Source organism: Crinia signifera, chromosome 1, assembly GCF_055691185.1.
Source record: "Crinia signifera chromosome 1, ASM5569118v1, whole genome shotgun sequence".
NCBI classification, from domain to species: Eukaryota; Metazoa; Chordata; class Amphibia; order Anura; family Myobatrachidae; genus Crinia; species Crinia signifera.
The window spans coordinates 222,658,532-222,671,859 of NC_139217.1; the positions used below are offsets into that span (position 1 = coordinate 222,658,532).

General features: G+C 42.9%; 1 protein-coding gene across 6 annotated transcripts in view; it reads right to left on the reverse strand.

Annotated features, from left to right (window-relative positions):
• Window positions 1-613: 613 nt before the first annotated feature.
• MYDGF (myeloid derived growth factor) overlaps window positions 614-13,328 on the reverse strand; it is a 181,076-nt gene continuing 168,361 nt past the window's right edge. For 4 of the 6 annotated variants that reach the window (XM_083179316.1, XM_083179317.1, XM_083179314.1 and 1 more), the window contains one exon: window positions 614-2,419. In XM_083179316.1, the coding sequence (XP_083035442.1) occupies window positions 2,340-2,419 (80 nt within the window). In that variant the 3' untranslated portion in view covers window positions 614-2,339. The remainder of the gene's footprint in view (window positions 2,420-13,328) is intronic. The other 2 variants (XR_014472970.1, XR_014472969.1) reach the window with 1 other exon arrangement.

Genomic DNA, 13,328 nt, shown 5'->3' on the forward strand with positions numbered 1-13,328 from the left:
TCACTGGCCTGAGGATTACCTATTTGGGGACAAGCCTAAGAACCATCTTATTCAAGGAGGATGCTATTCTTATTCTAAGGAGGACTTTCTCTGTCAGAGGAACTATATTTTAACAGGTACTTATTTATTATCTGGGCGCCCGATTTTTCATCGCATTTTTCATTGTAAAGACCCGATTTTTAAGACACCCCTTACACCTCCAGCATTTACGGTAAAATATGGCTATATTATATGCCCCCAAGCCTCCTACATTGATGCATTCATAATATCTCAGGTCCCTTTGCACTGATATGCCTTTTTAAGATAGTGATTTTATATTGTTTTTGTAAATGTGATTATTTACTTATATTAAATATTGTTCATTGTAACCCAATTATTGTTCAGCACTGCTTTTTTATGCTGATTTACGCTATTGGCCACCAACGGGGGACACCGTGGACGTCAGGGGACCATTGGGGCACCATATAAGTATGAAAAAAATCTATACTAAAATCCCTTATCTGAAATTCTCGGGACCACAAGCATTTTGGATAAGGGATACTCAACCTGTACTACTAAATTCACACACACACAATATCATCAGAATCAAAAGTAACTGACAGACATTCTGAGACCGTATTCCTCAAGTCTTGAAGGTGAATTATTTTATTGAAAAAAACAAACAAATAAATCACTCAATACATTTTAGTTTTGTTTTAATTCAATTAACCCCTAAATACCTTTGGAGGGGCTCAGTTCAAATAATGGATTTCATTAAGATTTAACTTTACTGGCACTTCTAAGAATTTACGTTCATGGCATTAAGATAAATAGGTGCAAACTGGTTTCATAAGACAACGGACTAATTTGCTGCCGGGATTCAAGCCTGTAGGGTGCACTTACTTCATTGTCCCCGTCCTGGGTCAGTGAAGTTGTAAAGAGAAGCCCGAGGAGCTGCTAATGGTTAGGATGAAATTCTGAAGGAGGGTTGGATTACTGCCCCTCACATCCTATCAGTGATTGTGCTGAGCATTGCACAGAGACTCTGCCCACCACTAGGAGGCAGTGGCCTTGATGATATAGTGCTTCCATATATGCAGCCCACACAGGTGAGTTCAGCCTGTGCAGAAGGAGGGAACTCTGGAGAAGGTGACTGCAAAAATACCACACTGGCAGGGCAACTCACACAGCTGAGCTGATCCTGCAAGAAAGCATAGTAGTGGGGGCAGCCAGCTAACAAACAATAGTGTGCATGCATGGGGGGGGGGGGGGGGGGAAGGGGGGGGGGTCCTGACAGATAATATGGAAAACAGGCACAGTTGCAGTGTTTCCTTTGTGTGTCTACACTGCTGCTGCAGCTGCTGTTTCTACCTCGCTCTGTCCCCAGGGCCCGATTCAGCCACGTTTGCTGGGCTGGGAATTCGCAGCCAGAGCGATTATCGCTTTGTGGTGTGCATGCGCAAATTCTTCCTGCGAACAAAGTCAGTGATGGCTCGTCATCGATGACCATTCGCATCAAGATTGACAGGCAGACAATGTTTGTGGGCAGCACCCCAGCGTTTTCTGGTAGTGACGTGGGAAAAAAACGCAGACGGCTCCTGGAGGGAGGGACGCTGCCATTGGCAGTGGCCCCGATCTCCCCAGGGCCAACGCAGTGCTGAATAAGTCTAGGCATATGCGGCTGCTGCACATGGGGGTGGAGGAAAGCCATACGATTGTGAGTGATTAGGATTGAACTTCCCCCTATTCACACGGCTGCCATTCATCAGGGTGCACGGCGGGATTTCACTCTGGCAAGGAGGCGGTTAACTGAATACTGTGCTGTAAAAAGTAGCAGCCCAGCGATCAGGTCTGAATCAGGCACCCAATACTGTTGTTGCTGCTGCCTGTGCAAATACTTCAAATTTAATACATAAATGTGTATATATAGTTTAAATCAGGTCCACCTCCCAGCCCCCCTGAGATGGCGGGCAAGTTCCCGCTATACCCCCAGCCTCCCGCTATTTCCCCTCGGCCGGTATACAATCCTGTTTTACACTATGCTTTGTATAATGTGCTGTATCACAGATTATACTGGCTGCTATGTTCCATGTATTTTTGTTGTTCACATGACCAAAAGGCAGGTTTAAAATTTGTTTTACTAAGAATCGGCATGGGGCAAAGGGTTTGGGGGTGTTGGGGCAACAACATTTATTTTGCCTTCGGGCAACTGGGATGATATTACGTCACTAACAGTAACATTGTTATATACAGTATACAGAAAATATTTGCATGTGTGAAAAAATCCATACATCATCTTATATAGATAAAGAGAAAGTCATGTTCACTATAATTGTTCCACACTGATTTTGATAGTAGCATCACAACTCTTCATGCGAGGAACTAGCCACAAGTGCTAACTTGTACAGAGATGAAGAAAATGAACCTGGTCTGTCTGACACTGAAAGAGAAGATATTGAGCAGTTAGTGTATTACTTAACTATGAGAGACCTCACTTTTGGAGATTTGATTGTTAAGTAAGGAGCAAGGCATCATGACAGTTGTATAGTCATCACAAACTTTTGTACATACGACCCATCACAGTTTTTAAGAATACCTCACAAGGTTAATTTTTGTAATTTTATTATGCAAAATTGGTATTGACCTGGAGTGCCCTATATTGTTAATTTTTGGAGTTCCTGTAATACTATCTATCGACTACACTTGGTGTTTGGATACATTTGCCATTTTGTCAAACTCTGCTAGTTCCAACAACACACTAGCCTACAGATTTGTCCTTTTAAGATGTTGACACAGTGGCACACAAAAACTTGCAGCATAGCGTACATACACTACGCATTCACATCAAATGCAGCAAAGTGCATATGCGCTCGCCACCACATTGAAATGAATGGGAACCAGCTAGTGATGCATACATATCATAATACACCTCATTTACAAAGAATATGGCGCATTATCCAGCAACAAGACACATCTGTACATATGTACCAATGCTCCGTTACAACCCTTTTCAGTCACAAGTGTTGATACATCTGAAATGAATACATCTCGATCACCTGCAGTTCTGTATGTTTGGTCCCAAGCAATTCCTACTGTGAACAAGGATACCCCTTTCACACTTGCAAGCCGGGTTCTAAGTTCTGGGTGCGACCCGGCTTGTAAGTGCTTTCACACTGTCCACCGACCCGGAATGAAGTCGGACGGGTGGCGTCATCTGGAGGCTTGGCCGGGGCGGTGCTGGGAGATGTCAGCACCTCCCAGCGGTGCATTTTCAATGCAGTGAATGGGATCTGGGTCACGCAGACCCGGAATACCCGTTCACACTCACCGCATCGATTCCGGAATCTACCCAGGTCAGGACCCGGGTAAAAATCCCTGAATGCTGAACACGGGATGCGGTGACCAGACCCTTTCACACTGAGCTAAATCCCGGGTTGATGCGTGTTCATGTGCAAAAACCCGGGATATTTTTGCAAGTGTGAAAGGGGTATTAGTAACATGTGAAGAGGAGTATGTTCAACTCTGCATAAAGCCCACTGTATCCTCCCCTTAGATAAGGGGTGGCCAACCAATGAGCCAAAAAATGTTATGGAGAGACAAAGAGCCGATACAAACAGAAGGAAGAGGTCAGAGAATGATGCCCCCAACATCCACTCCTTTACATAATGATGTGTCACCACTGCCCCTGAACCCTGGTAAAACTTATCAGCCCCTCCAGCCAGAGAGCAGGGCCAGCTGCCACATGGACGGCTTCAGACCTCAGAGCTATAGCAGAAAAGATGCCTGACCCACGTAAGTATCCCAAAGCAGTTTGGAAGCAGATAGTCTTGGTGAAAAACATACTACAGCTATTGCCTGCCTCTAGGGATTGCCCAATGATTATGCATCTCACTTCAAGTGGGAAGCTACGGATGAACCAGATGCTGCTGGACTGGCTGCTAAATGGCTAGAATTAGAAACAGCTTTTAATAAGGTTTTTCATGCAACCATTGACTGGACAAAGATTGTGGACATTGCCCAAGATAGAAAAGAATCAATGGCAGATTATACTGCTAGGTTATTTAAAACTGTGAAATGCCATTTCTGACATCCAATAGATGGCACATTTAGCTCCCTTGTCAATAGGAGCTAAATGTGCCTCCCTCATATGTAGAAGGTCTCAAGAGACCAATACAGTCCACCTTAAGACACAATCCCCAGACTAGAAAACCAAGGGTGAGATGTAATAGGATGAGATTTTTCGACTTTTGAGATTTTTTTTTTTAGTAAAAAAGTTTGAATTCAAACAAATATGTAATAGGATGCGAATTGCGGTAAAAATCACACTTTTTGCTGGAAAATGCACACATTTTGACCTGTCTATTTTTTTCACACTTCAAATTGCATCCAGATGTTTTCCCAATATAACGTATACAACTCGCAAATGTAAAAGGGTGTGATTTTTGGTAAATATAACCAAAAAAATCGCAAAACAAATAGTGCGGTCTGTGCATGGTTCGGTCTAAAAAAATTATGATGAGCAGATAGCCGACAGTTTAACACAACCATATCCAGTACACTATCTCTGTGTAAATCTTTATTCAAAATGGAACTACAAGTAACAGCAGGCCATGTATTGCCTAACATGCTTGTATTTGTGGTTCTCCAAGTACCAGCATCCAGGGGAGACTTGCTAGGGCTTTAAGTTCCACTGTGAAAGACAATTGTTTTACATAATTTTAATTAAACTAATGGACTATCAACAGCCCAGCCCTAGCATTGTGTAATTTGAAGAGTGGACCCTTTGGTTTGGGGGACGGGGGCCCTACTTCTAAATATACATGGCCAGGTCTGACTTTTTGGGGAGTGGGAGGTAATGCATTAACTCCCTTTCTCCCTTGTCTTTTTGGAACCAGGACCGGTCCAAGAGCCTGGAATTAAAAACAAGACTGGAGGAAGACAGAATAGTCATACATGGAATATTGTAAAGACATTGAAGATGCATTCCTTTACATTTCATGGCATGGTTTTGGTTTTTTTACAGCTCCTCACATTTTTACAAGGTCAATTGCAGGCCTCCTAGTATCTATAGGATTTCCAGCTCCTGATGAAAACGTGTAAGCACATTGAAACGAGTTGAGCCATTTTGCGCTATATATGCACCCTTAAAATTACCAGACCGGGTCATCTCGCAATTCCGGTCAAATTATTTCCTCTAAGAGGACCATCCGATCTCAGCTATCTATGCAGCCACCAAGCTACCACCAATGACTACCTATGCACATGCATACAGCTTCTGAGTTAAGGATCCTCCACTGGCCAATATTCCGGGACTTACCTACTGCTATAAAGGAAGTTCCACCAGAATCCCTCATTCAACATCTACTGGTCTGGTAATTATTCTCAGACTCAATTAAGGTGCATCAAACTGCTACATTGTAATCTCATTTTACTGGAGCAATACGCCAGTTACTTAAGCCATTGAGACTGCCCAAATTTTAGATCTCGTATCCACACGTGTTTTATGAATATATGTATGTGTATAATGTGTGTCAATTTTAAATAATAAAAGCAAGATTTTTTTTTTATGTATTAGCCTATTTTTTTTATCAATCAAACCCAAGTGAGGTATACTTCCTTTTCTTTATTTATACAGCAGACATTGAACGTCTAGCCAGGAAGATCAGCCTCATGGCTGCATTCAAAATGGACTGTAGTGGTGAGAGTCTATTCTTATGAAGATCTGTAAGGAGGCTACTGCAATAATCAATGTGTGAGATAATGGTCCTTATTCTGGTTCACTCTTAAAGGCAAATTCCTTCTAAAATAGACAAAACCATGTGCACTGCAGGTGAGGCAGCTGTGCATAGGGAATTAGATTTGTATGAGTTTTTTTGGTTTCGTGTGCAGGGAAAATATTGACTACTTTATTTCTACACTGCAATATAGATCTCACTTGAAGAAAAACCCCACCCAAATCTAATTCTATCTGAATATATATCTGCCCCACCTGCAGTGCACATGGTTTTGTCCATCAGAAGGAATTTGCCTCTAAGAGTGAACGAGAATAAGGCCCAATGAGTGCATGGATTAGAGTTCTCCATTGTCTTGTGTAAGATTGTATGGACAAATTTTGGATATCTAACATGATATATAGACAGATTGAATGTGAGGAATAAAGGACAGTTCAGAGTTAAAGGTGACCCCTAGACAGCTAGCTTGTTTAGAAGGATTGATTGTTGTGTTCTTAACAGTGATAGAGATATCAGATTGGTAACTACTACTGGCTAGTGGAAACATAATTAAGTCTGTTTTGGAAATGTTCAGTTTCAGGTGGCAAGACATCCAAGATGAAATGGCATAAAGGCATTCAGAGACACGAAGCGAGACTTATGGTGATAATTCCAGGGAAGATAGATAGATTTGAGTATCATCAGCGCACCGATGATACTGAAATCCGAGAGTTGATTAGTTTCCCAAGAGAGGAGGTATAGACTGAGAAAAGCAGAGGACCTAAAACTGAGCCTTGTGGTGCTCCAACTGACAGAGGTACTGAATAGAAAGTAGAATCAGAGAAGGGAACACTGAAAGAGCAATTAGATAGGTAGGAAGAGAACCAAGAAAGGGCTGTGCTCTGAAGACCTAGGGATTGTAATGTTAGTATGAGAAGAGAGTGGTCGACAGTTTCAAAGAGATCTAGAAGAATAAGAAGTGAGAACTGGCCTTTAGATTTAGCAGTGGCCAGATAATTTACTACTAAAGTCAGTGATGTCTGCAGTTTTGAGAGTGAAAGCCTGACTGAAGTGGGTCCAATAAATTGCAGTCATTAAGAAAGTGTGTAAGGCAAGTGTAGGCAAGTCTCTCAAATAACTTGGAGAGGCAAGGGAGCTGAGATATGGGAGTTAGAGAGACAGTTTGGATCAGGATTGTATTTGGTCAGAATGGGTAATAAGTAATAAGTGCAGAGAAAGAAAGAACAGTAGAGAGAGAATGGGTAATAAGTAATAAGTGCAGAGAAAGAAAGAACAGTAGAGAGAGATTACAGATTTTAGTTAAGTTTTGGATAAGCACAGTAGACAGAGGTTTACTGACTTGTAAGTATAATGGATCAAGAGGAGACATAATGGAGTGGGAGGATGAGAAGACGAGTGTTGATACTTCTTTCTCACTTGTGTGGTGAAATGAGAAGAAAATTCCAATGAACTCAGGAAAGGAAGTGAGCAGGTCACTGGCTGAGGAAGAGCATTTAATCTTGGATTTATCAATCTTGTCCTTGAAGAAGAAAGAAAGACAGTTCTTGTGCACTGATAGTAGTTGGTGGGTATGGTGAGGGAGGGTAAAGAAGGTATTTAAATGTATAAAAAAAAAAAAAAAAAAAAAAAATCGCTTGGGGTTGGTAGCATGAGAACATGAGATATTGAAAATATGTTTATTTAGCATTGTCCAGAGCATTACGATAGGAGTGGCAAGTAGTCTTGAATGTGAGGAAGTCACTTGGATTCCAAGATTTATGCCACAGATGTTCTATTCTACGTGATAGTTTTTGTATGTCTCTTGTTAATTTAGAGTGCCACGGTTGGCATCCAAGCATATGTGGATTACGAGGCGTAGCTGGAACAACTTAATCAAGGGCAGTTTAATGAGTCTAATTCAGGGTGGATACAGCTGTCTCAGGACAGGCAAGTGTAAAAATTAATGACAACAGTTTTTGCAGAGAGGAAGAAAGTCATTGAAAATTAAAAGTGTTAGTATTTCTGTGGGTAAGAGGAGTCTTCCAAGATTTCGGTTTTATAGTTTGGAGACATGTAGGAGGTTGAGAAGGTGATAAGGTCGTGATCAGAGAGAGGGAACTGAGTGCCAGTGAATTCATAAAAAGATCATAGTCTGGTGGGTGTGGATCGTTTTATCGACCACATTAAGGTTGACAGTCATTAGGTCGACAGGGGGAAAGGTCGACAGGTGTCTTGGTTGACATAGGTCAAGGTCGACAGGTGTCTTGGTTGACATAGGTCAAGGTCGACAGGTGTTCAGGTTGACATAGGACAAGGTCAACATGGGTTTAGGTCGACATAGCGTTAGGTCGACATGGTTTGTATTGACAGGTTGGATGGTCGACATGTTTTTTTTACCCGAATGTCGACATGGACACAGTTGGAAGGCAACCGCAGCCCCTCGCTGCGCTCTCTCACTACGCCCTAGTGGATGGTAGGGCATGAAATACCGCCTGTCGGCACATGTCGGCTCAAAAAAACAGTAAAGCAAAACATGTAGACTTTCCGACCTGTCAACATAAACCATGTTGACCTTGTCCTATGTCGACCTAGACACCTGTCGACCTTCACCTATGTCAACCTAGACACCTGTCGACCAACAGTGTCGACCTAATGACTGTCTATCTAAGTGTGGTCGATAATTCGACCATATCCCAGCCTGGTGAATACAAGATCAAGGCAGTGGCCCTCCTTGCGAGTAGAAGAGTCAGGCCATTGGGTGAGGCCAAGAGAGGCGGTTAGAGAGAAGAGTTAAGAGGCATGAGGAGAAAGTCTACTGTCAATAGCGATATATGAATCACTCATGATGACGGTAGAGATGTCAGAAGATAAGAAGTGTGGAAACTAGGCAGAGAAATCTTCCAGGAAGTGTTGTGGTAATACAAGCATTTTTGTCTGAAAATGACAAATGTAAAAGCCAGCAAGCTTGTAAGTTTTTTTTTTTTTTTTACAAGTGAATTTATTTTATTTTACAAAAAATACAAAAAAAAATACATTTATATCACATTACAATAGTATCACACTGTTAATCTCAGCCATGTTATTGCTCTATCGAGCTACAATTCCATTCTACCGTTCTTACTCTTTCACATTTACAGTGTGTACTTATACATTTAACCTATTACTAACTACATACATTACAATTGGACACTTCCTTTTTTTTTTTTTTTTGTGGACATTGAGGCACCATCTAATCATCTTTTCAGTATATTTTAACATGGCTATAGCGTTGAACATGGGGATGTTGTCTAGTCCTTTCTCCTCTACAATTCCCTTTAACTTTGAATTTATCTTATTTTACATGGGACATATACAAAGACTTCTATAGAATACGTGTATTTAGCAGCACAGAGACAACGTACTATACTACCCCCACCAACTTTACATTTTATTTTATGGAGCTGCTGTTCAGTTCTACAGTTCTTGCTTGCCCGTACTTACACACTGAGCAAATTACTAACCACATACAATATCACATACAATATCCTAAAAACACCATCCCCCTTTTTTCTCTTCTTTTCCCTTCTTTTCTTTCTTTTTCTTCCTTCTTCCCCCTTTCCTTCCCTTCCCTTCTCTTTCCCAACACTTATGCACCATCTAGCTGTTTTTTCAGTATATTTAAACAAGGCTATAGCATACAACATGGAGATGTTATCTTGTCCCTTCTCCTTAGCATTTCCGTCAGATTTAAATACATACATCAATCTCAACTATATTTTCATTTGTGACTTAACACCTCAACCACAGTTATTCCCCCCCCCCTTTTTTTTTTTTTCCTTCCCTTCTCCTTCTCTTTTCTTTCTTTTTTCCCTTTTCTTTTTCTCCCCTTTCCCCTTTTTTCCCCCTTTCCTTTTCTCCTCCCTCTTCCCCCCTTCGTCTTCCCCTTCCCTTAATAATCGAATCTACTTTCCTTTTACTAACGTGTATAAAAAAAAACAAAAAAACCTGTGCACTACTCTGTTTTGTTCGTTTATGAAGGGACCAACAATACTGGCTCCTACTTGTTGTGTGTGCTCAATCGTGAAATCGTTATTAATTACAATACGTATTCATTACGTGTTTTCAATCTATATATATTTATGTTTGTTCTGAATTTTTTAAGTGCTCTCCTCTATATACCCCGACTTACAGCAAGCTTGTAAGTTAATGACTAATACACTGTGGGATTTATGGCACACGTCTTGCCTGGGTGCACTCATTAACTCATTTGGCCTCTCATACCTATGCTGATGACACACAACTCCACCAAAGTGGAACTCCTTATCTTTCCCCCAGCCAGAGTAACACTCCCCGAACTCCACCACTAACATCTCTATTACACAATCATCTCCCCCGTTCCCCAACTACGCTGCTTGGGTGACACTCGTGACTCCTCCCACTCCTTTGCACCCACATCCAAGCTCTGGCAAAATCCTGTCGGTTCCAGATATGCAACACTGCTCGCATCAGGCCTTTTATCTGCCACAGTGCAACTAAACTTATTAGCCATTCACTGGTCATCTTGCGGCTCGACTACTGCAAAGTTCTCCTCACTGGCCTCACTCGCTCCCATCTCACTCCCCTCCAAGCTGTCCTCAACTCGATGGCCAGGCTCATCTTCCTCTCCCACCGCTCCACTTCTGCCACTCCCTTTCAACAAAATATGCATTGGCTCCCATTCCCCTTCAGAATCTTCATCAAACTCCTCACCCTCAAATACAAGGCAATCTCTAATTCCACTGCTCCATATATCTCCATTCATACTCCCTTCTGCCCTCGACGGTCGGCCAATGACCATCGTCTCTCCTTTACCCTGATCACTGCTTCCCATGCTAGAGTTCAGGATTTGTCCCATACTGAACCCCTTCATTGGAACGCACTCCCTCTCTCCATTATTCTCTCTCCAACTTTGCAAAGCTTCAAAGGGGCACTGAAAACACCCCTATTCATCAAAGTGTACCCCTCTGCTGCATAATTTAGTCCTGAGGCTACTCCTCCAACCCTGAGCCGAATGCCTTGACCATCTCTGCTTGTTTACATCCTGCTATCAAGCCATCTCCCACTTGCTGCACCTCATGTCATCTGTCTGTCGCCCCTTCCAAATAGATGGTTAGCTCCTCGGAGCAGGGCCCTCTTCCTTCAATGCTTTATTCTCACATTTCACTCACAGTACTACCCTACTCAGTGACCATCCTTGCCTACATACTCTACAGATGGTTATGGGTCATCTCTATGGCCGCAAACCTATAGTACAGTAGTTCATGGATTCCACCCACGCTACCCACATCTAAGCTGTATTGTGTATTGAATTGTGGTGCTCTTTGTTAGCTATAATCTATTTTTGCCATTTACTGAAATAAGTTTTGGCTCCCTGTACTGTTTTATTGTTTGCGATGTGTTCTATGAGATGCGTGCTCCCGCAGTACAAAAAGTATGTGCTGCACATACTTTTTGTACTGTCTTTTTATCGCATCGCATTGCAAGCACAACGCATGCAGTGCAATGCTATTTAAGCTCAAAACGCACAGCATGCAGAGATCAGTGCATGTTTTTTTCAGGAAAAGTTTAGCGTTAAAAATAGATCTAAAAAAAAAGTGCTTTCCCCCTAACAAGCACTATCAGCCCCAGGGTCCTTGAGACGGCCCTCGTTGTAAAAATACAGTGGAAAAAAAAAAAAACTACAAAAAACATAATTGCGAGACAAAATGACAGAATACAGGGCACCACCACAGAATTTCTGGGTTACTTGCCCTTGAGTCTCGAACCCTGTTCTCTGGATGCTTCAGTTTACAAGGTGAACAAAAAAGGACCACATCTTATACAGTAGGGCGATATTGCATGCAATCCTTCGATTTCGACCGCACCTGTGTGATAAATCGAAGGATTGTATGCATGGATCACCGGACGCAATGTGCTGACCTGCCGGTTGAATGTTGCGTAGATAGATATTATGTGCTGCACATTTATTTATTTATTACATTTCTTATATAGTGCACAAATATTCCGCAGCGCTTTGCAAATAATATTTTGCTCCAGTGGAACATACAACCTATATTCCCTACCACAGACACAGACATTCTAGGGTTAATTATGGTTTGAATCGAATTAACCTACCAGTATATTTTTGGACTAGGTGATTCATCGCGCCCTACGGGCGCTCTTCACACCGTCGTAAGGGGCTGCGCCCCCTTAATTTGTGAACATTTGTATATGAGAAAGATGGTTAGAATTGTATGAAAGATGGCCTGTATTGCAACTTGAGTTATAGGTGAAGTGTGTTAAATAGAGAGCATATGATTTGGAAGGGGGTGTGTATTGTTTTGTTTAATTAAAAAGCGGTTACAGAGTAAGATGTACATTGATAGTGTGGATGGTACAGTGACATTTGTGGGTGTGGGGGCTGTGTGTGCATGTTGTTTAGGTGTGTGTGCAATAATATAGTAGGGTGTTTTTGAGTCAGCGGCTCCCCACTGGCGGAGGTCACGACACAGGAAAACAGGAGGCTGGGTATTGATAGGGGTGTGTGGACATAAGGGGGACTAAAGAGGAGGGTGGGAGATACTGTGCAGCTTCTGCCAGTGGGTGAGGGTCCAGTGTGGCAGTACAGGAGTACAGGATGGTGGCCCTGAGTCAGTGTCTCCTCCTACTGGGTGGGAGTTAGGGTACATGAGAGCAGGAGGCTGGGCTATGAGGCATGATAGGGGCATGTGGGCAAAACAGAGTCAGCGACTCCCCAGTGGTGGAAGTTACGGTTCAGGAGAGCAGGAAGCTGGGTAGTGATAGGGGTGTGTGAGTATACGGGGGACTAAAGAGGGGCTTAGGGGTGCCGTGAATTGTGGGAGGGGCGTGGGGGGTGCCGTGAATCAAGGGAGGGAGGGGGCGCAGGTGTCCGCGGATCGCGGGTTAGGGTCCGCAAAGCGTGGGAGGGGGCGTGAATTGCGGGAGGGAGGGTTGTGAATTGCGGGAGGGGGGTGTGTGTGTGTGGGGGGGGGGGGGGGTGCGCGGGGGGTCCATGAATTGCGGGAGGGGGGGGCACGGGCGCGATAAATCACCTAGTTGGTTATATATTCTTGTAGAAGGATGGTAGGATGTTGCTGTCATTCAGAATGCATTTACATAAACAGTAATAGTAGCAGTAAAAGATCTGACTTAAAACACCTACAGTAAAACAGAACAGGTGTTATATATTATACAAAGAATTGGTTGATGATGTGTAGGTTTACGTGCACATAGTTGTCACTGTAAAAAAATTGCTACAAGAAAAAATCAACACAGAAAGGTCAACACATGTAAATGTTGACATAAGTGTGGCACTTCATTGGTGTCCATGTCGACACATGAGAATGAATATGAAAACATTCAAAAAAGAAAAATAAATCTTCAAAAACTCATGTCAACCTTTTTCATTGTCGACCATAGCCGTGTCAGTGTTTTGCATGTGCCATTTAATCCTGGGGTTGCCGTGAATCGCGAGCGGGGTGGGGGGGAGGGAGGAGGTGAGGTGTGTTCGCGAATCACGGGCGGAGGGGTCGGGGGTGGATGCCATGAATTGCGGGGGGGGGGGGGGGGTGTGGGTGCCGCGAATCGTGGGAGGGGGGGACGCGGGGGGTTGCAGTGAAT